This window comes from Microcaecilia unicolor, chromosome 5, assembly GCF_901765095.1.
Source record: "Microcaecilia unicolor chromosome 5, aMicUni1.1, whole genome shotgun sequence".
In the NCBI taxonomy this organism is placed as follows: domain Eukaryota; kingdom Metazoa; phylum Chordata; class Amphibia; order Gymnophiona; family Siphonopidae; genus Microcaecilia; species Microcaecilia unicolor.
Window position 1 is genome coordinate 76,567,520 of NC_044035.1, and position 27,336 is coordinate 76,594,855.

The window sequence follows — 27,336 nt, forward strand, 5'->3', positions numbered from 1 at the left end:
CTTGCAGTAGATGTACTTACTTGGTTCCTACTCCATTTGGGGAACCACACAATGATCTTGGTGGTATATAAGCTTCTACAACTAAATAAATACATTTAGGCCTCACCTTCTCCAGTCAGGCTGCACAATGCAGTCATAGGTATTGGGCCTGTTTCTTCAGATTCTCTGTAGAGTGAATTTTTTTTTTATTTAATCAAAATCCTTTAAGCCATGTACTGGACCAAATTCTCATCTTATTTGCATATCTGAGACCAATGTCTGACTTTGGCATGCCTTCCTTTGGTAGCATCCAGTGCACTCTGGTCATACCTTCAGAGAGCTATGTGGCTTTGTCTGGCAATTGAATTTTCCTGGGGAATCCTTTCCCTTTACTTAGTAAAATCCTTACATAGGTGCTGAGTGCTGCAACTTGCTTCTCTGGCCTCTTCAGATTGCCCTGATCAAGGGTAAGACATGGCCAAGGCACCAGAAAGATCACAAAGGCAGAGTGTACCCAATTGCCAGTTAGATGCCTATACAGGACAGTGGTTTCTTCAGGGTCCTTAGCATCCTAGCCCATACTATATAGCTTTTTCCTTCAAGTTAACTTTTCTAACCCCCTTTCTCTAATGCTATTTATTTATTTGTTAAATTTGTATCCCACATTTTCCCACCTATTTGCAGGCTCAATGTGGCTTACGTAGTACCGTAAAGGCGTTTGCCAATTCCAGTATGAACAAATACAGTAATGTTGTGGTAGGAAAAGCTGAATGCATAGGTTGATTTGTGTTTGAGTCCTTTGCAGCTTGGCTAGTGGAGATTTAGGTATGTTCGTGTTGATCCTGTTGTGTTTCTGGTTGGTAAGTCTATGAGGTCTGTCATGTATCCCGGGGCTTTGACGTAGATAATTTTATGAACCAGGGTGCAGATTTTGAAAGCAATACGTTCTTTGATTGGGAGCCAGTGCAGTTTTTCACGGAGGGGTTTGGCGCTTTCAAATCGCATTTTTCCAAATATAAGCCTGGCTGCCGTGTTTTGAGCAGTCTGAAGTTTCTTTATAATTTGTTCTTTGCATCCGCAGTAGTCTACATGGCTTAGTACCATTGATTGTATCAAGTTGCGAAATGTTTCCATCAGGAAGAATGGTTTCACGCGTTTGAGTTTCCACATTGAGTGGAACATTTTCTTTGTTGTAGATTTCACTTGGTTCTCTAGTGTGAGGTTACAGTCGATTGTAACACTGAGAATTTTCAGGCTATCTGAGATAGGGAGGGTATAATCTGGGGTGTTTATGCAGAGCCGTAGCGAGGGGAGCTGACACCCGGGGCGGGTCGCCGCTGCGCACCCCCCCCCCCCCCGGGTGCAGCACGGCGCACCCTCCTCCCGCTGGAGCGCACCCCCCCCGGAGCGCATACGTGCGGCAAAGGACGGGCGGGAGGGCCGATCCGCCCCGACTGCACGTTGCTGGGGTGTGTCGGCTCCGCGCTGATTCACTGCTCTCTCTGTCCCAGAACAGGAAGTAACCTGTTCCGGGGTAGAGAGGGCAGTGCACCAGCGCGGAGCCGACAACCCCCAGCGGCGTGCACCCGGGGCAGACCGCCCCCCCCCCCCGCTCCCCCCTTCCTACGCCACTGTGTTTATGTTTGTGGGTTTGTTCGTATTGTATTGGGATGAGAGGATGAGACAGTGTATTTTTTCTGTGTTGAGTTTTAGTTGAAATGCGTTTGCCCATGAGTCCATGATATTCAAGCTGAGCTTGATTTCGTTGGTGATGGCTCCTGAGTGCACCCTCTTGTAGGCTCTTTCCTCTCTGGTGTATGAGATTCACTGATTAAATCTCTGGCTGGCCATGTCTCTCCTTGGACCCTGTGTGCAGAATAGCTTATGCTGTTGCCCCATACTAGCTGGGCCATGTAATGCTGTGGTTTTGTTTATGCTATTCTTAGAAGTAGAAAAAGGTTGACTGAAGTTAGAAAGAAAGGAATCTTTATTACTCACCACAATAGTACAGGAAATGGTATCAATTCCAAGCATTAATAGCCTTACAAAATTTAACAACAGTAACTTTGTATTTGTAAAAGAATCAGTCTGAATTCAGAGAAAAAGGAAAAAGAGGAAGGAAGTCTGTTCTTCACCAATGACAGGAAATATCACTGGCTCTGAGCTCCAGCAGTTCTACAGAATGTGATACATAGAACCTATCATATAAAGGTCACAAAGGAAAGAAAAGAAAGAAAGAAACTTAGCTGCAAAGATTTTAGTTCTCACTTACAGCCATTGTGGGGGGAGGGGGGGCAGGAAACAAAAGATACATTTCACGGGGAATAGGTTCTGGGCAAGCAATATAAACTCTGACCTGCCAGAAGGATATTCCAATGTTCTTTGTGTGCACTGCACTTTTATACCGCTGTGCTACCCAATCACTGCTCCCCTACCCTGGACCAATCAGAAACCCTGCACGTACACAGGAAACCTGTGATAGGGTCATTGCCACATCTTCATCTGTAAGTTATTTCTGTAACAGGCAGTTGAGTTGCCCTGGCAACAGGGGGCCTTATCTGAGTTTGTGGTTAGGAAAGCATCTCTGTATGCAGACGTCAGGAGAAACTAACAGTAGCACACAGAAAAGCAAAGCCAAAAGAATATGCCAGAAAATTCTAGAACAGCCAGAAAGCAGGTGTCCACAGGTCCTGGCTGCCATTTTGCTGATGTCTTCATGCATGCACATTAGTGTATACATTGCCACAGATCTATGTTTATACATTTGGCAAAAATAGGCATACTTTAGGGAGGAGAGCAGAAATAATTTCATATTTTATAAACATTGTCAAATTTTGAAAAAAAAATAGATTTATGCAGTTAACTGTAAAATCAACTGCACAAATTACACACAACACAGCATAATCAATACAGAACAATACAAATAAAGTATGCAGTTACGGACAAAAAAATCACAGTATATCTACAAAGGAGCAGCACATAGTCAAACTGTACTGGATTGAAGTTTCATTGATACTAGAATTACTGTCAAATTACTTTCAGTCACAATGTCACTCTGAAAATTGCATTTCATACCTGGAAAACTGAATCTGGTATCTCCTTATCATAGAGGGGAATCTGCTGAAAATGACAAAATTCAGATGGCTCTGAATTTCTAAGCACCAGGAGCTGAAATCGTTTTGATTTTGCAATCTCTTCCTCAGTAAGAAAGTTGAATTCTTCTTGCATCTGTTCAAAACGAAAATGTTCTGAAACAGCTTGATCCTTGATTCTTGCATACTGCAAAAAGACATGACAAAATAGTTAGCTCCTTTCTGAAGATGTAGTACCTTCATAAATATCAAAACTGTGAATTTTCAGTGGCAGTATTTGTATAGTGCCTCTGAAAATTCTTACAGATTGTCTCAGCACTATCTGGATAATGCCAGGATGGAGTGTGGGTGCTCTGACTACCTCCACATAGCTATACAGATTAATTTAGGACAGCAAAAAGTCTATCCTATACTTAGTTGCTTAGTTAAAAAGACAGTAATTGGCTATCGATGACTAACCATATAGCAATGGTGGTCACTACTCTACTTCTACATTCAATGTTGCAGCTTCCACAGAGAGCAGTGCTAAGTAAATGTTAATGGGATTAATATTCAAAGTAATTTAAACAGCCAGAAATGGCTCCTGGTCGGTTAAATTTCTTTTTTGAGGTTAACCGATTGAAGAAACACAGGTTCAATTCACAGTTCTTAAACAAAGTGAGTTCTTTATTTGTTGGTTAGCGCTGCGTACGACTGGTAACGCTATAGAAATGATTTATAGTAGTAGTAGTAGTAGTCCTAAGCCAGCTGAATACAAAATAAAGATGTCAGTCTGCAGCTTACCTTTACAAAGTAAAGATATGCACAGCTGTGGGACAGCACTCCAGGAAGTTTTCCCAAAATGCTCTGCCCTATAACATAAAGGCCTAAATATTTATACAATTTGATCTCTTTGAAGTACAATTCTCAATTTCAGTTTCTTTCAGCTCTAATAACTTTCTCACTTACATTATCTTTTTAGCTACACAACTTTTATTTATTTATTTGTTACATTTGTATCCTACATTTTCCCACCTATTTGCAGGCTCAATGTGGCTTACATAGTACCGGAGAGGTTTGAAGTCTCCGGGGAACAAATACAAAGTGATGTTATGGTAGGATAAAGTTCATGTAGCTTGGCCACATTAGGGAATTGTACGGCGGAAGAGTTGAGGTATGTCCATTATGTACTTGAGTTTTGTTGTGTTGCAGAGTTCAGGCATTTAAGTTCGGTCGGTGGGGTATGCCTTTTGAAACAGGTTCGTCTTTAGTGATGTCCGGAAGTTTAGGTAGTCATGCGTCATTTTCAAGGCTTTTGGTAACGGCCAAACACAGAAGAAAGCGGACCTCCGCAATGGAAAAACCAAGAAAAGAAAAGAACTCAGCGAAGGTGACAAGATGGATGACGCCAAACAAACTTCTACTGGACTCAGAAAAAAGTTCACAGCAAGAGTTTATTCTTAAAAAACTGGACTCGACACAAGTCGTGTTTCGGCCATTCAGGCCTGCCTCAGGAGTCCCTAAAATGATATACAATAAATTATATTAACTCAAAACATTAATAAAAACGGATACATTACAAATAGTCTAAAAGCATAATCTCAAAATGAATAAAGCATAATCTCAAAAATAATTATAATTATAACAGACACAAACCAAATACCCTAAAAAGATGTGTGTACAGATTTATAAAACATGGAAACAACATTTAAAAATGTATTAAAGAATGATATTACTAATACAATAACTTGTATTTTAAAATTATCTTAAACGTCTCTTCCATTCAATAAGTATCATAAACACTTGATGAGGACCATAGATTTTGCAAAAAGATGAATCAAAAACAGTGACAGAATTAAACCAGACATGATCATGAACCTGCAAATACATTAACAATGCAAAAATAATAATGCATTCCATAGTTGCGTGCTTATGTAGGAGAAGCTGGATGCGTAGGTTGATTCGTATTTAAGACCTTTGCAGCTTGGGTAGTGCAGATTTAGAAATGTTCGAGTTGATTCGGATATGTTTCTGGTTGATAAGTCGATCAGGTCTGTCATGTATCCCGGGGCTTCACCATAGATGATTTTGTGAACCATGGTGCAGATTTTGAAGGCAATGTGTTCTTTGATTGGGAGCCAGTATAACTTTTCGCGAAGGGGTTTTGCGCTTTCAAATCGCATTTTCCCAAATATAAGCCTAGCTGCCATATTTTATGCGGTCTGGAGTTTCTTTAAGGTTTGTTGTTTGCATCCTGAATAAATTCCGTTGCAGTGGTCTGCGTGGCTTAGAACCATTGATTGTATCAGGGTGCAAAATGTTTCACTCGGGAAGAATTGTTTTAAGCGTTTGAGTTTCCACATTGAGTGAAACATTTTCTTTGTTGTGGATGCCACTTGGCTCTCCAGTGTTAGGTTACGGTCCAATGTTACACTGAGGATTTTCAGGCTGTCTGAGATAGGAAGGGTGTAGTTGTCGCGTCCGCAGCTCCCTCCGGCTCCTCCGCGGGGGGGGCGGGAGCTGTCGTCCACTTCGGCGAGGGTCGATGATCTGGAAGCCGCAGCGGGGAGCCGGGGCCCGCCGCGGTGATGGCTGCCCAATCCGGGGCCGAGGCCAGAGGTCGGCGATTGCGGCCACTGGTCTCGCGGTCGCCGGCTGTGGGGGCGGTGTTTGCGCTGCGGGAGGAGGCAGTGCCGAGGCACGATGGCCGGCGTCCTCGTCTTTCCCGGGCGCGGGGGTCCGGAGCTCCGCCTCTGAGGTGCTGGATTGGGCCGACAGAGCCAATCAGAAGGGCTCTGTCATTAGCCAGGTTCGGGTTGGTTGGCTATACCTGCGGGGGCGGGGCGGCTGATGCTGTACAGTACTTAAGGAAGAGAACTGAGTTAGAACTTTGCTTCAGGTTCTGTTCCCGAGGCCTGTTTCCATTTTGTTCCTGTGTTCCTCTGCGTTCCGTGTTCTTCTGGTTTTGACCTCTGGACTGTTCCTGATTTTTTCCCTGCTCGCTGTCTGCCTCGACCTCTTGCCGGATCTTGACTTCGTTGTCTGCTGCCTGCCCTGAACTTTGACTGTTATTGGATGTTCTCGTTCTCCATCTGCCCGCTGCTCTCCTGGTCCCTGTCCGGGTCAGCTCGGCGCCCCGCGGTTCCTGAAGTCCCGTTGACCGCCTGCAGCTGGGGGCTCAACCCTTGGTGAACGGCGGTCGCCGCGGGTGAAGACTTGGGGTTGCACGGCTGTTCTTTAAGGTCCCTCGGGGCCTTACGGGACTTAAGGGCTCACCGTCCTTGCACATAAGACAGTAGTCTGGTGTGTCCATGCTGTGTTGGGATGAGAGGATGAGACAATGTGTTTTTTCTTTATTGAGTTTTAGATGAATTGCATTAGCCCTTGAGTCCATGATATTCAAGCTGAGATTGATCTCGTTAGTGATTTCTGTCAGTTTGGTTTTGTAGGGGATGTATATTATGACATCGTCTACGTATATGAAAGGATGGAGGCCTTGATTGGATAAGGTCTTGGCTAATGGGGTCATCATTAGGTTGAAGAGGATCGGTGATAGTGGTGATCCTTGTGGTGCTCCACAGTCTGTGTTCCACGGTGATGATATGCTGGAGTTTGATTTTACTTGATATGTTCTTGTGGTTAGGCAGCCCTTGGTCCAGTTGAGTATGTTTCCACCAATCCTGAGTTTATCTAGCAGTCTTAATAGTATATTATGGTTTACCATGTCAAATGCACTAGACATGTCGAATTGGAGGAGAAGGGGTTTTTGCCTGTTGCTATTTCCTGTTTGAATTTGGCTAGGAGAGTGAGTAGCACGGTTTCAGTGCTGTGGAGGGGGTGGAAGCCAGACTGTGATTCATGCAGTATTGAGAATTTGTTTATGTAGTCTGTAAGTTGTTTGGTTGCCATGCTTTCCATCAGTTTGACTGCTAGCGGGATCAATGCTACTGGATGGTAGCTGGTGATTTCATTTGTTTTTTTCTTGGTATCTTTTGATATCGGGCTGAGTACAATATTGCCCTTTTCCTTGGGGAAGAGACCCTGTTGAAGCATGTAATTGTAATTAATTTTAAATTTAATTTTAATAAAGCATGTGTCCTTGGGCAAGCTCTGCACATCCCGCCGCCTTAATTTTTCTCATTCTGCATGTCTCACTGATAAGGCACAGGTTGAGGTCAACTAAAGTCCAGCTCTACAAAAAAGTCACTCAGGACCTAGATCAAATCTACCATGGCTCACATTTACCACCACAAGTGTAACAGGTAGGGGGGGAGAATGGGCCTGGGTCCGCCTGCCTGAAGTGCACTGCACCCACTAAAACTGCTCCAGGGACCTGCAGACTGCTGTGATGGACCCGAGTATGACATTTGAGGCTGGCATAGAGGCTGGCACAAAATATTTTTAAAGATATTTTTGAGGGTGGGAGGGGGGTTAGTGACCACTGGGGAAGTAAGGGGAGGTCATCCCCCATTCTCTCCGGTGGTCATCTGGTCATTCGGGCACCTTTTTGTGGCTTGGTCATAAGAAAAACAGGACCAGGTAAAGTCATCCAAGTGCTTGTCATGGACACCCTTTTTTTCCATTATGGGTCAAGGACGCCCATGAGTTAGGCACGCCCAAGTCTTACCTTCGCTACGCCTCCGACATGCCCCTGTGAATTTTCTGTGAATTTTGGTCATCCCCGCGACAGAATGCAGTTGGGGACACCCAAAACTGGCTTTCGATTATGCCGATTTGGGCGACCCTGTGAGAAGGACGCCCATCTTCCAATTTGTGTCGAAAGATGGGCGTCCTTCTCTTTCGAAAATGAGCCTGATAGTCTACTCAGCTAGTCTACTCAGCTGGTCTACTATGTTATATGTTGTGATACTGAAACTTTGATAGCAAAGGATTCCAATGAAAAGTTCATCCACAGCAAGTATTTGGAACCAACAACTCAGAGATCAGCTTCTTCTACATATGATAAAAATTCTGTAATTTGATATATTACCATGTCATACTGCACCAGATCTGAATATTGTGGATCATTAGGATCAATTCTGATTTCTTTGGCCCATTCTTCAAATTTCTTAGAACTCCTGAACCAGGAACTCGGAGAGGGCATGATGGTATTTACACTTTTCAATGCACTAAAATAAGAACACTCAATGTTATTAGTTTGAGAAACATGATACGTCACATTGTTTTTGCCATATGCATGCATTTACAATCCAAAATTTACATGTTCATCAACATGAATTTTATTTGAAGTTCTTTTTTTTTTTTGGCTGATAAAAATAAATCAAGTAATGTACAGTTCCCAGAAAATAAAAGTTCTATGGCATTTTTCCCAATAAGTGAGGGACCAACTATAGGATTCCAATTAAAACAAAATTGTTTACCTGTTTTGTGAACTGTTATCTTGCTGTTCTCAGAAGTGGGTAATGTCATTAATGGAAATATCTTCTCCAGAAGCTTCCACAGATTTTTACATACTTACAATTAGCATGTATAGGATGGGAAGTGTCAAGTCATTGCCAATGCATAAGGCCCCCTTCAGCTCTTTATAAAGCTTTCTTGATAGATTCCCACTTCAGGCACAGGCAGCTCCTTGTGACTCTGGGCAAGTCACTTAACCCTCCATTGCCCCAGGTACAAATAAGTACCTGTATACAATATGTAAACCGCATTGAGCCTGCCATGAGTGGGAAAGCGCGGGGTACAAATGTAACAAAAATAAAAAAGAAACCAATTCCTTAGAAAGGTGGGTGGGTGAATATGGACTGATATCTGCTGTCCTCTGAAAATGTTTTGTTTGAGGACAATTGAGATAGCGGTGCCAAGTGCAATTTCATAGCTATGGCTTGTCTTCAAAGGAAAAAAAAGGGAAAAGAACAAATCACACAAATATTTTTGAAGAGCATTTCAAACTGAAGAAAAAAAAATTGGCCCTAAGGGCATAAAGTTGGGTTCTACCCCTCAAAGCGACCATGCAGTATAGATTAACCAAACCTTCTATAGCACTGGGATTGAGCATCCAAACAATAACATGGTATCACAGCTTAGCAGCCTTGCAGACCTCCATGAAAATCAGTCTTAGATGGACTACTGATGCTGCCATTATGGGCTTTGATATGCCCTTCTAGAAGTAGGTCTGTCTAGGCATAACAATATACATATGGCTGTAGGGTTGAAAGAAACAAAAGGTTGGTTATCCTCAGTACATTTTTTTCTAGCAAAAAAGGTGCCGGTACTCAAATGCCAGGCCACCCTTCAGGGGTGGGGTGATCACTGAGGGGACCCACCCCACAATGGCCCCCCATAATGGCCAGGCCCCCTGCAACCTGTCACAGAATCTATGACAAGGCAGAATTGGTGTTAAGGCCTGAGCTCTTTCATTAAAACTTGGGGACAATGGGTCGATTTTAGCAGACAATAGAAAAGGTGCCGGTACTCAGTACCCCCAAGTACCCCCTCAAAAAAAGTCCTGGGTATACTTTCAATGGGCTTCAGTCTACTCTAGAGAGAAGGTTAAGGCTCTTTTGCAGTCTGTATTCCATCTTTGTGAACATTAAGCCTGGAAGAAAAATTGTGGAAGGACAATTAGTCTCAGTAGATATCCGACACTCACATAGCCAGGAAATTAGGATGTGTACACAGCACTGCACTTTTATGATGAAATTTTCATATAAAATGTATAAGTCATTTGGACCTAGATCTCACTGACTCTGTAGGCTGAAGTGACAACTTCTAAAATATGATCTTCCAATCGGGTTCTTCAGTATGCAAAAATTCAAATGCCCCAAAGGATCTCCCATCAACTGGGTTAGTGCCACATTGAGATATCATAACACACTGAGAATGCTGTAGTGACTTTAGAGTCACTGTGGGACTTAACTTCATCTACTCAATCAGCTTTACAAAACTTAATTCTTAGTTCTTTCAGAGACAGCATTAAACTAGATACAAACTAATACACTCCAAGCCTCTGAGGTTAAAAGATTGTCAGAAAAAACTGAAAAATTCAAACTTTTGGGACAATCTTTAGTTAAAGACAAGAACTATACCTCACGACGCCTGGAGTACTTGGAAAATCAATCTAAAAGACTGACTTTGCGTTTTATAAATTTTCCTCGGTCTCCTTTGGTGGTACCAATTCAAATGGTTAGAAAATATTTTATGGAAACTCTGGGAATGCCGGAGACTTCGCTGCCGCCTATAACACGTGCTTATTATATTCAAACTGGTGGGAAACCACCAGAAAATTTACAACAAGATGCAATGAACCTTACGGCATTCCTAGAATCTTCTCTAGAGGTCATCACTCAACGAACCACATTATTGGTACTGTAACTTTTGCGATGGAAATGGATAGGGACGCCGTCCTTAAGCTTTCTTTGAGGTATTTAGACTCCCTGTTTTAGGGTTCAAAAATTAGAGTTTTTCCTGATTTAGCTAGAGATACTCAACAGAGACGTAAGATATTTTTATCTTTACATCCTAGAGTTAATGCTATAGACGCAGATTTTATTTTAAGATTTCCATGTGTATGTAGAATAAAATTTCAGTCTAAGCAATACCAATTTTTTGACCAAAAACAGTTGGAAGATTTTTTATTAAGCAGAGAAGAGGTTAATGTACAAGTTTAGTCACATATGCAACACTGTATGGCAGAGCTGAGTTAGCCGCTTGGGAATCAAGCTGTTCTTTTTGATATAAAATGTTTAGTATTGTATTGTATTTCCTAATGTCTTGGATTGATTACCTAAATTGTGGGCGTTAGTTTGGAATATTATTTTGCAATGTTAATTTGCAGATTCTATTTGATTTTTATTTGTATTTTTCAGAGTTGTGTATTATCACTCATAAGTAAAAATTATGAATGTTAAAATTGATAAATAAAGAATTAAAAAAAAAAAAAAACATACTGAGAAGCTTCACATGGAGGAATCACTTCTACCCATCCTGATTCCAATCTCAAAATGACTCATGCAACCTCTAGCGGCAGTCTTGCGAGACTGCCACTTGAAGTCGCAGCAGCCATTTTGACAACATAGCCAGCAGGGGCAGGAGTGAGGGGTGGTTTGCTCCTGCCCTGACTGCACCACTGGATCACCCATGCTTGAAAAGGTAGGCCTGGTGAGGGTGGACTTCAGATGGTAGGGGGGTCTGGGATGGGGGCTGCTTCTGTTCAGGAAGGGGGGGCCTCAGAGGGGAGCTGCTCCTGTTTAGGGTGGGGAGAGGGAGGAAGAGAGGAAGAGAATGGGAGCTGCACCACAGTTTCCTTTTCAGCTAAAAACACACTTGCATTTTCACCCAAAACCGAAAGATCATCAAATTAGGATTTCAGGTTGGTTTTGATGCTGAAACCAAAACTTGGTCAGCCTCTAATTTCAGTCATCAGACACCACTCCCTACAGGCATGGAACATGTGCAGTGTGATTCATTGTATTCTTCTCCGCCTCCTCTACCTGTTACAAATTAACTGTTAATCTGCTCGTGAGCCCCTGTGCCTAGGACGAGGCTTAGGAAGGACCTTGGTCAAGGCCTAGAGTACACCAAACAGACGCTAAGCAATACTACGGCCACAAAGCCCTGCACACTCAGGACAATCAACAAGCACCACCAGAAAATGGAGATAGACCACTCAGGCGGGCCTCACAGCCGATCCAGAACCCACTTGTACAGAGTCCAAGCATATGGTCCTCACAGCCGAACTGGAACTGAGTCATACACTAGGGAAGGAAAAAGAACAACGAGGGGTCCCCGAAGGGACTGGATCTCATTCAACGCACACAGCGCTAGCTAGTGACACAAGGGAAGGGAGACAGACAAAAGCTGGCAGATACAAACTACGACCAGAGAGAAAGAATAGAAACAAAGGCTACACAGAACACAGGTAGCACAGGGAAAAAGGGAAAGCTGGGGACAGAATGGGACACTGTAGACACAGACTCTACAAGAGTGAAGCTCCACAGGAATGGCTAAACAGGGAAAAACAGGCTGAATGAAAAGACTGCTCTCAAATAAAGACAGGAAAGAAGCAGGCACACAAGAGTACCGAACAGGGGCGTAGCCACGGGCGGGCCTGGACAGGCGCAGGCCCAGCCACTTTCCCTCCAGGCCAGCCCTGCCAACATCATTTGATCTCGTGGCGTACCAAGGGCGGGGTGGCGGGGGCAGTCCGCCCCGGGTGTCAGCTGGTGGGGGGGGGGGTGCTCCACTGGCTGTATGTATCTGTTCCTGGGCACCCTGCATAACTTGTGGTTTGAGGGGGTATTGTCCAACTCTAGGTCCATCGCAACCGGGCAGAAGCTCGATGCAATGAGGCTTAGTTAGGACTTCCCTGTAAGGTGAGTCTGGGGATGCACAAAGGTAGTCAGGCAGTGTCTCAAGTGCTTAGCTATCTGCTGTTCAGCAAAAGTAGTGACAGCAAATATCAGTGAGGTAGTTACAGTTGGTTGTGGGATGTCAAAATTAATCTGAAATTTAAACTGCGTCAGCAAATCCTGCCAAGCAACTTAATAGGACACAAGGGGGCATTCAGCAGAGAAGCAGTTAAATTCTGATTTGCAAACTGTATGTGCATGGGTTCCAGAATAGGAGTATTTGTAGGAACTCCATTGAAACCTGTAATGGTAATATTCTGGGATGACAGCTTAGTTGCTGGTGTAACCTAGGTGGGGCGTGAGCTAACACCATACGAGAGACGCCAGTTTCTACCATGAAAGGCACTGGGATTCCCTGATGTACAAAGTAACCATAGGATTATCATATCCCGCTTGGGCGTGTACCACGCCTAGTCATTGTGCAGGATTCTGATTGTCAGGGTTCCAAAGGGGAAAGGACTGGCACTGGGGGCGTGGGTTATGATACCCCTCCCCATTATTATCACCTCTGCCATTGTGAGAGCCTTGTCTGTATTCATAGGCATAATGGCCAAATTATTCCTTAACAATCGAGTTTGAAATTCTGCAAGATGGCCCTGTCTGGTTCACAGATGGCTCGTGCCAGAATGCGATTGTGGGGTTTGCAGCTGTCCATATATGCCTGATGAGATCCCTATTGACATTGTGCAGTTTAGACTACCAGACTCCTATACAGCCCAAGCTGCAGAGCTCGCTTCTATTCTTTATGTTCTGCAGAACAAATCACTACAAACTGATTTGTCTATGGTCACTGATTCCAATTACGTATTCTCTTCTTTAACACATACATATACGTAAGTGGAACCAAAGAGGGCATGGTCTCCTCTACTGGCCCCCTTTGTGTCATGTTAAATTATGGACTAAAGCTCTTGAAGCCCTACAGGATCGCCATCATAAAGGCTTGCGCACAGCCATTAGCTGGATCAGAGCTCATCAGGAAACAGTTTTTTTCCTTTGAGATTGGTGGCAACCATATTGGCTGATGTGTTTAGCTCAGTAAGTTACCCTGTCATCTGTAGAACCCAAGGTTGCAAACAACGCACTCACACTTGTAACAGGTGAAGCCTCTTTTGATATAACTTCTGGGCCCCCCTCTTGTTAACTAAACCTGAATTGTCTACTGTGTTGCAATCAACTGGTTACTCAAGCATGTGGGAACAAGCTGGCTGTTCCATAGGCTCCAATGGGCTATGGACGCACCCTGCTGGCAAATTGTGTATATCACACCAACATTATTTTTACTTGCTTCACTCACTTCATTATCCCTTACATCTCAATGTCCTTACACTGTATGATCAGTTGTCATCCAAACTCTGGGCCCCTCGAATGCTAGTTTTTGTCATGATGTTGTTAAAAACTGTTACAAATGCTTTCTTAATACTCACAACGAGGTAATGCTGTCCCTATGAGCCAATTGCCCATAGTTCAGGGCCCAGGCCTTCACTGGTATTGTGACTTTACAAGACATGCTTACACCTATAAAAGGTAAACGGTTTTTACTTGTCTTTGTGGATTCTTTCTCAAAATGGTCGAAGCTGTTCCCTGTACACGAGAAGCAGGCCAGGTGATGGCACAGGTACTATGTAATGATATAATTCCCAGATTTGGCATCCCATGCAAATTACACTGATAATGGTACACATTTTGTCAATGAATTAATTCAACATTAGCTGCTAAACTGGGCATTACTCATAGACTGTTTGTATTTACAAACCTACTAGCAATGGTCTAGTAGAAAGACATAATGGATTGTTAAAAACTAAACTGTGTCAACTTATGTCTAATGGGCTCAAATCTTGGCTCGATGCCCTACCTTTAGCATTCCTTACATTGCGCGCTACACTCTCTGCATCACTTAAATTGACACCTTTCCAATTGTGTACTGGTCGCAGAATGCGACTCTTCAAAGGTAACCCTGAAAATCAACCTGCCAGACCATTACTCTGTATATTGGGATCAGCTCCAGGCAGTTATAAAGTCTCTATCTTGCATTTCACAGGAACTGCCAGACAGAAAGGGGGGTACAGGTACAGAACCATGAGCCCTGAAGATAGGTGACTTAGTGCATAGAAAATACTACAACCCATAAAACATGGAAGGATCCTATTTACGTGGGACCTTTCCGAATTGAGGCCTCATCAGCGGTTGCTGTAAAACTAACCACAACCATACTTCCTGGGTGCACCTTAAAGACCATTCGGGTTTTTACACGACTCCCCTGTGACCTACAAACCGTGATACCCTCGAAATTGTTTGAGACCCACAAAACTGCACACCCTGAAACAACTGAGATCACACCAGCTGTAACCTCAGATGATACATGAATAATTCCCACAGAACACCAGACTCCACAGAGAAACCTGTTTTGTGTTGGGATCCTGGTCCGGGATGATAATACTGCCCTGGATCCTTTCAACCAGGTTTTGTCACTTGTGTGACCATTACTTGACAGTTGATCACAGGTCCAGGAACTTTATTTTAGCATCATTGACTTTTATGGCATTAGTTGGCTCAAAGTTGAACAAGGAAGTATACCACTGTCCAGACCTAGCACTGGAGAATTGGTATACTTTTGGTTGGTTTCCTACAAGATATTAGTTAGACGTGGCACCCTTGGTTATTTTGTAGACAAAAGGGGGAGACAGATTTGAGTTAGATGAAATTATTAACAGACATCACCACTTGGGGGCTATCCCTATTCCTTTACCATTTTTATCTTAACTGTTTTCATTTTGTCCTGTTTATTCTTTCATGATGCATACCGTACTATTGTACTTTTTATGTTCACCCATTATGTCAGCAACGCTCTTAGGTACACAGACTATAGTATATACGATGGCAAAGACAGTGGTTATGCCAATTCTTCCTACCCTGTTGTTACCGTAATCAGACATGATTTGAACTAGGATACTGTTACTTTTCAATTTGACATTTTAGTATTGCAAATGTGGAAACTTGCCATGGCACAACATTATTCCAGGTTTCCAGTTTATGTGTGTGCCTACTCACGTGGATGCTCATAAATTTGTTCCCTTGGTTCAATATCCTTTCTATCTTGGGATATTGGTTTGAGGTGGTTGGCCTGATAAAATCTCATATGACATGGCATGACCCACTAGAAAAACAAATTTCCATATTCAACCATATGTTGATCATGCAACCCTGTAAAATAGGGCATGTATCCAGTGGTTGCTACCTTTTCAGGAAATCAAACCTGGACATGATCGTACCTGTTTGTAGGTATAGATGCGACAACAGAGAACCCTATGGGTCGTTTTCGCATTTTTGTCACACACCCTACTCCACCTACACCTGGAAAATTATTCCTGATAGTGATCCAGAGAATTCATAGTCATTGATGCCCCAAGTTCCTGAAAATGTAAAATTTCCCATCAAGGTCCTTAATGTACTGACCTGACAGACACCTTTGCTATCACGACAGGATATAGTGATATAAATGCATGTTAAATGGTGAAATAATACCACACATAGCTTGAATGTATCCAACTGTTAGTTGTGTGTGCCAACAGCCCCGTCCAGAACCCAATTATATGTACCCTTTCCCTTGACTTTCAGAAAGATGATAAGTGGTACCAATATGCATGCTACAATTACTCCAGAAGCCCAAACTTGTTAGACCATCTTGTCACTCTCTGATTACTCTTCCCAATGTTACCTAAAGGAATTAGGATCCTCCAAGGTTTAGGACCCCCACCTTCTGAATAAAATTTGCTACTTGTATACGTCGGGATAAGGGTAAAGAACCCACCATATTAGGGAACCATCCTCTTGCAATGTTAGTTTAACAATTAGTGGAATTGTAGATTTTTCTAATTTCAAATATCCCCTGACTAATGTAGCTTTAGATTTTTCTGATTTCAGTTATCCCCAAACTGATGTTTGGTGGTATTGTGGAACCAGAACTCTATATCACACCTTGCCTTCTAATTGGTAGGGACAGTGTGCTTTGGTTCAATTGGCGATACCCATCTCAATTGCGTCTCAGCATATTGACAAATATACCCCTCACAGAACTAAGAGACATATACCCCTGGGCTCTTTTGATGATAAAATCTATTTTGATGTCATAGGTATACCTCGAGGAGTCCCAGATGAGTACAAGGCCCGTAATCAAATTGCTGCCGGTTTTGAATCCCTATTTTGGTTTGTCTCCATTAATAAAAATGTTGATTGGATTAATTACATGTATTATAACCAACAGAGATTTATCAACTACACAAGAGATGCTGTCAAGGGTATTGCAGGACAATTGGATGTTACCAGTCGCACGGCTTGGGAAAATCACCTGGCCCTTGATATGATGTTGGCAAAAGAGGGCGGAGTCTGCATCATGCTAGGAGGAAGTTGCTGCACTTTCATCCCTAACAATACTGCACCTGATGAGAGCATAAACAAGGCACTGGAAGGACTTACAACTCTTGCCAATGAACTTGCAGAAAATTCTGGTATCGATTCATCCTGGACAGGATGGTAGGACAGTGCCTTTGGCAAGTGGAAAAACTTCTTCATGTCTGGACTGACCACAATTATTATTGTGATTGTTGTTTTATACTTTTTGGTTGTTGTATTATACCCTGTGTTAGAAGATTAGTAGAACACTTAATTGAAACTGCCTTGAGCCAGCAAGATCCTATCGGACAATATGTTTTACACGAAAGAATGCTTCATAATGCTGCACCTGAACATGCTGAAATTCATGCTGATTTTGAATATTTAAATATGAATATTAATGAACAGTAATTTATAATACATCCAAGCATGATCATCTTCCCTTGTCACCAAATACTAATGGGTAACTTAATAAGACCATGGGTGGGTGTTTTAAAGAGTCCCACCTACATCTTTTTGTCTTGCTACACATTACCCTCTATCTGTACTTCACCATTATAGTACACTAGTGTCTCTCCTATTACTAGTGCTCATGCAATTGCCTAGCCATAACGGGTAAGTCAGGACCGAGTCTTTCCCCCTACTACGGGATTCTCAGACCTGCAACCTAAGACAGCCTGGAATTGGAGCACTAATCATCTGCTTGCTGAGAACACACAGATACTAAGGTGTGCATATTCACCTAGAGATAAGACTAGGTGTCATATAAAAAACACTGGTAACTCCCAACTTTGATGAAGGTCTTGCTTACGAAGACCTTCAAGGGAGGAACTGTTTATATAGGACATGCAGGTTATGAACCAAAAAATAACTTTACAGCAGTAACTGAGAATTATGAGCAAAGCCTCTGTGAGCAGGCTATGAACAGGTTAAAGAATCACTGAGAAGCTAAATAATAAGAATTATACAGAATGTGAATCTTATGTCAGCCTGCCCTTCTGTTGGAGACACAGGCAGATATAGAGTCATAACAAAGATATGTGTGGCAAGAGAATACTGTAATGTAAGAGGGAAAATTTGCTGTTGACCATGGAAGCAGATAATGAAGGAGACATAACTTTAGTTGCTGGGAAGATGGTTTTTGCAAAGTAGGATAACCTTACTGACCTTACTTATTATAAACAAGTACGTTACGAAGAACTTTGCTTCTGTAAAGATAGAATTTGCTAGAATGGGCTGGAATATGAGAGAAATGCTGATTTTGCTCTTCTAATACTAGCCTATGAGAGAAATGCTGACTTTGTACTTCCAATACTAGTCTATGAGAGAAAAGAGTATAAAAAGAGAGTTATGGAAAGAGGCAACCAGCGAGTTAATGTCAGAGGTCATGTTTGTGTCCAGGTTGCTGTCTCATATGAGAATTAATTAATTATATTGCTTATTCTAATTGTATTCCTGATTGGTAAGTGTAATAAACAATTACTGATTATTCTCATATTACTCTAGCCTTCTGTATCTTTCTGTCTCTCCACCATAATTCCTGGAGTCCCGGACATTCCAGGTTACAGGTAACTAGTACCTTTATATCTGGGAGAGGGCACAAAGATAAACAACACACAGAAACCACAAGCAACGAGAAGAGCAAGCAAACTCCAAAGAATACATACTGTGCCACAAACACAGACTGAGTGAGGGAATCAGGTTCTGCTGACAGGAATTGATGCTAGAGAATAGGCTGTAGGGAGAGGTAAGTTTAAATAGATCTGACTTCTGACGTCTGCTGCTTCAGACGTCAGCTCAATCCCTGAGAGGCCAATCAGAAACAAATCCCAGTCATTCCCTTGCCTGTTTCAGCAGAATCATAACATCAACCCAACCCCTCCCTAATTAAATACATCTGCTTTTAACACACAACATGTTTTACTAACCACACTTGGAGCATGTCTAACTGTGATATACAAGTCTTTATAGAAGCCAATGTTTTCTCAAAATGTAAAAGTAATGGAGAGTTCAGAGCTGCAATGATCAGAAAGGAGAGGATCATGGGTAGGTCCTTATGATTTCAAATTGCATGAAAGAGCTCCAACTAAGAGCTGGATTGGCAGATAAGTGCTCTTTCCAAGTATCAAACACCTTGGTTAGAAAATAAGATGCAAAGCAGATCTAATGTAAGATGTAATGATTGTGCATATGTTTGAGAGGTACCTGGGTTGATGATTTTCAAAGGATGCTGGACTTGTTGAGCCACAAAAATCATTCTTGGGGGAGAGCCTGAATACAACATTAGCATGTGAAATAATGGGTGATTATGTTGAAAATGAGGACCATTTGAGGAGGTCCAAGTTTTGCCTTACCATTCAAAGGTTGGTGCTTTGTCTTGAGCCAATTTAGGAAGATCAGGAAACAGAGGGGACAGAGGTTAAAACTGAAATCGAACAGCATGTGTTGTCTAATTTTAGATCAGTTACTATATTTGAAACATAGAAAATGATGGCAGATAAAGACCATATGGCAAATCAATTCTGTTCATCCATACTAATTACTAAGCTCTGCAATTCAGAGGCCTAGCCACAGGTTAACCCAGGTGGGCCAGGATCTGTCCACTCTAAGTTTAGGCCTACCCAACAATGGTGTACCCTTGCTGCAGCTGGCACAGATCCCCAAGCCTTGCCAGCTGAATACTTCTTCGAAATCACCAGCTTGGCAGTCAGAGGTAGCTTTAGAGAGCCGTCCGATGTCAGCAATTGGCACGTGCTCAGTTTTCGCACATAAGCAAAAACCGAGCATATCCGGGTGCCAGCACTAGAAGCTCACTGAAGCTTCTGCTGAGCTGCACTGGAGGGAGTTCTGGGCCCTTTAGCAAGGACTTCAGCTGATAGAGCTGTTAGGGGTAAAAGCCCCTGCCACAATTACTAGTGTATTCCAGAGCTTGACTAAATGTAGATCTGTTCTATTGAATACAAAGGAGCAGTGCTGAAGCTCCACTAAAATCATTGACTTTGCTTTAACTTTATCCAATGTTTGCACTTCAGAAAAGATATATCTGATATAGATCACTAAGAGGGGAATTCATCAAGCAGCATTAGGGCCTTAAGTCAACTCTGCCTTAACGCAACTTAAAGGTCCCTAACACTGCCTGACCTAAAATACCGCAGTGCTATTTATGGCACCACATATTAGATAGTAATGAGATGCAAAATATGCAACTACATGTTTTGCATTTCATTACTATGCAGATACCCTAATGCAACATGTGGTGATATACCGCAAGTTGCATTAGGGCCAAAAAAGCTTGGTAAAATAACCCCAGATAAAAGCTGGGATTATTTTTCCGACCAGGTGCATTGGGTCATCAAGCTGCAGCCCGATGCTCCAGGACTGCAGTTCTAGGTCCCCCCCATGTCACACACCCCCATGTCTGGCTCCCCCCCAGGCCCACCCCCCTTGTGCCTACTGAATCTTCTAATTGGTGGTCAAGAGAGGAGTCTGCTGGTCCAGTAGTCTTCAGGTAGGTGTGATGCCCAATTGCTCTTGCCCACTCTGGGCATCGTCCTCCAATGGTGCCCCTAGCGGTAGTCTCACGTGACTACCACTAGGAGTCATACGTCTTTATTAGGAAATATGACCCCTAGCAATGGTCGAGCCATTGGAGGACAGCGCCCGGAGTGTGCAAGAATGATTAGGCATTGCTTCTGCCTGAAGACCACTGGACCAGCAGATCCCCTCTCAGATGACCCCTCTGGACTTCCCTGGATCCCCTGGACATCCCTGGACTCCTTCGGACTCACCCGGACCACTACTTAGAAGACTGCGGTAGGCACAAGGGTGGGCCTGGGGGAAGTTGGACATCAGGAGGGTGAAATTGGAGGGGAGACCCAGAGCTCACAGGCAAAATTATTCCCTAGCCCAGGATTCAGCAACCTATGGTATGGGGATCCCACAGGTTGTTGAATCCCATTAGGGATTAAGGTGTGGTAAAGGGCGAACCTTTTTATTGCACATTGATGAATCCCCTCTTAATCTGCACTGCTTAATGCCAGAAAAAATCAAAGACAGCTGCTCAGACTTGTGCTGTGATTGAAAACATGTCCAAGCATGCCTGCCTGAAAAGGACCTATGACCCTATTATCTGGCTGATGCAAGGACAAAGGAATGTGAACAATGTGACAAGGACTCTTGGGTCAGGTTGAGCTCCATATTGACCAGATGAATTTGGAAAAAAACATCCAGAAATAATGTCACAAGACATGTGGCTTTTCAAGTCACAATAAAGGAAACCATCCAATCACTGGTCACTATCTTATCAAACCATCTGAGAAAGTGCTGATAACAAAATGATATATAATAGGCATCAACTTAGCTCAGCTCATCAGGACCTATCTATCCCTACCTATCTCTAACTTATCTCAATGGCATTGGGCCATCCCCAAAGACTGCTAGTTGTCACTGCAGTTTCTGAGGAAAGTGACTGGCTCTTTGATACAGGTCTGTAATCGCTTTGGGGTAACAAGCAGGTGACATATGTTGTGTCTAGGGAAGTGCATGTTTGTTCCAACTAATCTAAGATCAGTGTGCATTCTAGCACTTACAAAACTTTCATTCTGAACCTTATTTCTGTTATCACTTTAGTATAGTTCACACATATAAATATGTTCTTTGCTGTTGTTATTAGTTACATTAGTTTATATTTCATTCTTGTAAATAAAACCCATTATTGTCAACAATACAAAGTTAAGTCTTATTAATTATCAGTAAAAAAGAAGTTCAGAACCCAGATTAGCTAAATAAAGTTGTACTTACATTTCCAGAGTGCTTTACAAATTTCTACACTGTCCAGTAGAGGTCAGTGTGATTATTGTTTACTCCTCCAGGGCATGAGGATACCTGCAAGCTCGGGTATTTAACATTTTGAGTTATGGTTTAGTATTACAACTTATTAAAATTGTATATACCGCCTTATCTTTTTGGTAAAAACAAGGCAGTTTTACAATGATGTTAAAAAAAAAACACCAAAATTCAACAGGAAAAGAATGCCAAAATTTAATAGGCCAGAGATAGCAGACAGATTACAGAAGAGAATTTTTAAAAAAATTAACCAAGACACAAGAGAGTACAAAAAGTACAAAGATCAGGGGACACACAATTAAATTACATGGAAATACTTTTAAAACAAATAGAAAGAAATATTTTTTCACTCAAAGAATAGTTAAGTTCTGGAACTTGCTGCCAGAGGATTTAGTAACAGCAGTTAGTATATCCGGGTTTAAAAAAGGTTTGGACAAGTTCCTAGAGGAAAAGTGCATAGTCTATTATTGAGATGGACATGGGGGAAGCCACTGCTTATCCCGGGATTGGCAGCATGGAATGGTGCTACTAATTTGGTTTCTGCCAGGTACTTGTGACCTGGATTGGCCACTGTTGGCAGCAGGATACTGAGCTAGATAGACTATTGCAGGCTCATTTTCAAAAAAGAGATGGACGTCCATCTTTTGACATAAATCGGAACTTGGATGTCCATCTCCCAGGGACGTCCAAATCGGTATAATCGAAACCCGATTTTGGACGTCTCCTACTGCAGTCCATCAGAAGGATGTCCAAATCTCAAGGGGGCATGCCAGGGGTGTGTTCAAGGCGGGACTTGGGCGTTCCTAAGACATGGACGTCTTTCAGCGATAATGGAATAAAACAAAGACGTCCAAGACTAAAACTTAGATGTTTTGAGCTAGACCTGTTTTTATAACAAATAGCTGCAGTGGGAATTGAACTCACTTCCCCAGGATCAAAGTCTGCTGCACTAATCACTAGGCTACTCCTCTATTCCACAGAAGAGGTGCCCCAAATGACCAGATGACCACTGGAGGGACTCGAGGATCACCTCCCCTTACTCCCCCAAATCACAAAACATTTTTCCAAACAGCACTTTCAAAAGGAAAAGATAGACTTTTTTGTAGAAAATGACCTTTTCTGTTCTATCATGGATAGGACGTTGAAATTTTCAGCTCAATGTGCTGCGGCGGCTAAGAAGGCGAACAGAATGTTGAGTACTATTAGAAAAGGGATGGAAAACAAGCATGAGGATGTTATAATGCCGTTATATCGCTCCATGGTGCGACCGCACCTGGAGTATTGTGTTCAGTTCTGTTCGCCTCATCTCAAAAAAGATATAAAGGAATTGGAGAAGGTGCAGAGAAGGGCGATGAAAATGATAAAAGGGATGGGACGACTACCTTATGAGGAGAGGTTAAGAAGGCTAGGACTCTTTAGCCTGGAGAAAAGGCGGCTGAGGGGTGATATGATAGAGGTCTACAAAATAAAGAGTGGGGTAGAGCGGACAGATGTGAAGCGTTTGTTTACGCTTTCTAACAATAATAGAACCAGGGGACACAAGATGAAATTAGAATGAGGTAGGTTTAAAACAAATCGGAGAAAGTTTTTCTTTACTCAGCATGTGGTTAGACTCTGGAACTCATTGCCGGAGAAGGTAGTGATGGCAGCTGGCCTTGCTGAGTTTAAAGGGGGTCTGGACAGATTCCTGAAGGAAAAGTCCATTGATTGTTATTAAAATTTGGGTTTTTGCCAGGTCCTTGGGGCCTGGATTGGCCGCTGTCGGAGACAGAGTGCTGGGCTTGATGGACCTTTGGTCTTTTCCCAGCGTGGCAGTGCTTAGGTACTTATGTTATGTACTTATGTTCTGATTTTGGACATTTTACAAAAAACGTCCAAATTCAGACTTAGATGACATATCCAAAAATGCCCCTTGTGCATTTGACTTGCCCAAAGTCACAAGGAGCAGCAATGGGAATTGAACCTATGTTGCCAGGATCAAAGCCCGCTGCACTAACCATTAAACCACTGCTCCTCTGTTTTGGACGCCTTGCATTTGGATGTCTTTGCATTCGAAAATGGCCGAAAATCAAGGACGTCCATGGTATTTTCGAAAACAAAGATGGACATCTATCTTTTTTCGAAAATGACCTTTTCCCTGCCTCCAAATTTGGACATTTTACAAAGACATCCAAATTCCAACTTAGACGTTTCTTTCAAAATGCCCCTCTTGGTCTCACCCAATATGGCTATTCTTATGTTCTTATGTGCAGGGCCGCCTAGAGGGGGGGACAGGGAGGACAAAAGTCCCGGGGCACGGAAGGAAGGAGAGAGGTCTGCCCTGCCGCTGCTTGCTGCAAAGTGAAAGGAGGCTTAAGGTTAGTTCTGAGGGCCCGGCCCGATAGCGGGTGGAGGGGGACCCGGCGACCTCAGGTGGGTGGGCGGCGGGGGGCCCGGTGATCTCAGGTAGGCGGCGACCTCGGGTGGGCGGGGCCCGGCGATCTCGGTTGGGCAGCGACCTCAGGTGGGGGGGGCCCGGGGGCGGCCTTGTCCCGGGCCCGGCTCCAGCTCTCGGCGGCCCTGCTTATGTGTGCACTGATGAAGAGTCCATATGCCAAAGTAAACAAATGGGTCTTTAGAGCAGACTTAAAGGCAGGGTATGAAGATTCAAATTGCAGAGCAGGAGGCAAAGAATTACATAGGAGGGGGCCTAAAAAGAAGAAAGTACACTTTCTAGTGAATTTTGTAATATTTTCAATTAGATTTCCATTTCTTCTGGTTGTAGCGGAGATGTATGTATAACACCCAATATGTTCCATTCCCTTTTCCAATATTTTTTTCTAGCAAAAATGGTGCCAGTATTCAAATGTAAGGTTATCTTTAAGAGATGGGGTAACCACTGAAGGAACCACTCCAACAATAGCCACACCCCCTGCAACCAGCCACAAAGTCTATGAATAGAATACATCACTTGCTGGTAATAGAAAACAAGCTGGTCTGCTACACAGAAATTACACACTTGTAAATGACCTCACCTTGCTCACATATGCAAAATATATAGAGAGGCCTATTAGAAATGTAAATATGCAGACAAAAACAGAACTGGAAAACCCAAGAAGATGGACTCTGGCTGCAGTACTACATCTGAAGAATAGAAACAAAAATGCATGTCCCTGAGTACTCTGCAATAATAAGACATCAGAGATGCTCCATATTTAGGGTTACCATATGGCTCCAGAAAAAGGACACATTGATGCAGTCCAGGTTTTGCTTCCATTGAAAACAATGGAAGTAAAACCCAGACTGGCTCAATCTGTCCTCCTTTTTCTGGAGCCATATGGTAACCCTTCAAATCCCAAAGCTGGAATATTCAAATCACTAAACCGAAACAAGTGTTTTTCTACCTTTATTATCTGGACAGATCAGCCGCTGTAGCCTGAATCTCCCACATATATATATATAGGACCACTTTTCCTCCTACCTTGTCCTTCCTGAATAGATTATAATCCAGTTTAACTATATCACAGTTATAGCTATCAATGCACCACATTTTGGTGACCACCACTAAATCAAAGCCAATCTCTTCCATCACAGTCTCTTGATCTGGGACTTTTCTATGAGCATTAGTAGACATAGTTTTCCATATGTTGCCCTTTATTTTTATTTACATACAAGTGATAATTATTAGATTTACCTGTGGATCAGTCTACCTATCCCCCATTGTGTCCTGATACACCTTTTTGCTGATAAGAGCCAGGCAGGAGCGTTACAGTACCCTTTATAGTACCTTGTCTTTTTCAAGGCAGATTCTACGACCACAAAGTGATTGGTAAGTGCACTACAAGAAACCCTAGGCTTATCTGCTTTCTATATTTTAGATCTTATTTTTTTGCTATAATTCTTGTTTGAAATTATTGGAATACTCTATGTATTTAAATGTGTTTTTAGATACCACAATATACAGTAGCAGACCAAATACATCTGCTGTAGTCTCCAGAACTTGGAAGGCTTTTCTGAGTTCTGAAAAAGAGATTTATGTCAACACCATCAGAAGGAATTTCCCACTTGTATTAGTCCAGTTTTATTAATGTTATTCATTTTTTCGCTATCATTGTACTGTTGTGTTTATTAAATTTTGATACGCCACCTATAGTGAACATTTTAAAAACTGTAAATACTGGAATACAGTTAGATTCAACACTTACTCTGATTCCCCAAATCCAAGCAACCTTCAAGAGCTGCTTCTACTATTTGCGACAGTACCCTGCCTCACTTCTTACATCGAGAAGGTAAATATTATCCCAGTTGTGCATGACATGATAACATCAAGACTGGATTACTACAATGCACTCTACAACTGTCTGACTACAATGGGCCTGCACCAGCTTCAAGTGACGTGACCACATCACATAATTTTTGCAAAAACTTAATTGGCTACCAGTATAATACAGGGCTAAATTTAAAACTCTATGTCTGATCTTCAAGGCCCTTAAAGGAAATGGTCCTGAGTACCTGAAGAGCAGAATGATCCTCTACACACCTCCAAGGACACTAAGGTCCTCTCAAGGACTATCACTAACCACACCCTCTCCAAAAGACATTACATGATGTGATAGCCGCCCCCAAACAATTCAAAAAAGACCTCACAAACCAAGTAAATTACAGATTCCTAAATGGTCTCTTCCCCACGGATAAAGGAAATATCCTTCTCATTCCGCTGCCAAAAGATGCCAAGAAAAGCACAATGGACCTAACTAACTATTGACCAGTTGCTTCTATCCCGCTCATAATAAAATTGATGGAAGGCATAGTGACAAAACAACTCACAGAATACCTAACCAAACACTCAATTCTACATGAGTCTCAATCAGGATTTTAAACAAATCATAGCACTGAAACTGTACTAGTATCTGCAATGAATTCATTCAAAAAAAACAATTGCAACTGGCAAGAACATACTCGTATTACAATTCGACATGTCTAGTGCTTTCAACATGGTGGATCATGGAATATTACTACACCTATTAGAATACTTCGGAATTGGAGGCCCAGTTCTCAAATGGTTCGAAGGATTCCTCACCACCAGATCCTACCAAGTAACAACGAATACTGACAGATCACCACCTTGGATACCGGAATGTGGAGTTCCTCAAGGATCCCCCCTTTCACCAACCATTTTCAACCTAATGATGATACCACTAGCCAGACTTCTAGCCAATCAAAACCTTAACCCACAGCCTGAAGCTGATCAAGATGGCGTCCGTGAGAGGGAACGCTTCCTGAGAGCTCCGAACCACAAGTCCTTTTTTCGGAGTGTTTATCTTTCCGGAACCCAGTCAATGGGGAAAAGAAAGGGAAAAAGCGGGGCTAAAGCCGCTTCTAGCCCCGCTTCTACTTTAACTCTCCGACAACCGACTTTGGAAGCGTTTGGACTCCAGGCGCGTAGCGCTTTGATTCCTGCCATGGTTGGATCCCCAGACCATCCGGGGGATCTTAGCGTAGAAGGGGCGTCATTAAGCCCGCCCCAACAGACTGCTCCGCCGAGACCTGGTGGTGGTTCGAGACCGACGGGAGAGCCAGAGTTGATGTTTTCCGAGGCTACAGGCGGCCCTGTTGTTTTTTCGACGCCAGATAGGAATACATCAGACGAGAGGCCGGGAAGTATTGTTTCCTCGCCCTCTCCTATCATGGCTCCACCAGTGAAT

At 42.7% G+C, this 27,336-nt stretch overlaps 1 protein-coding gene across 1 annotated transcript in view; it reads right to left on the minus strand.

Annotated features, from left to right (window-relative positions):
- CC2D2B (coiled-coil and C2 domain containing 2B) overlaps positions 1–27,336 on the minus strand; it is a 227,789-nt gene that overhangs the window by 98,915 nt on the left and 101,538 nt on the right. Inside the window, 4 exon segments of the mRNA XM_030204963.1 lie at positions 3,055–3,258; positions 8,041–8,179; positions 16,764–17,052; positions 18,002–18,126. Coding sequence (XP_030060823.1) covers positions 3,055–3,258; positions 8,041–8,179; positions 16,764–17,052; positions 18,002–18,126 — 757 coding nt within the window.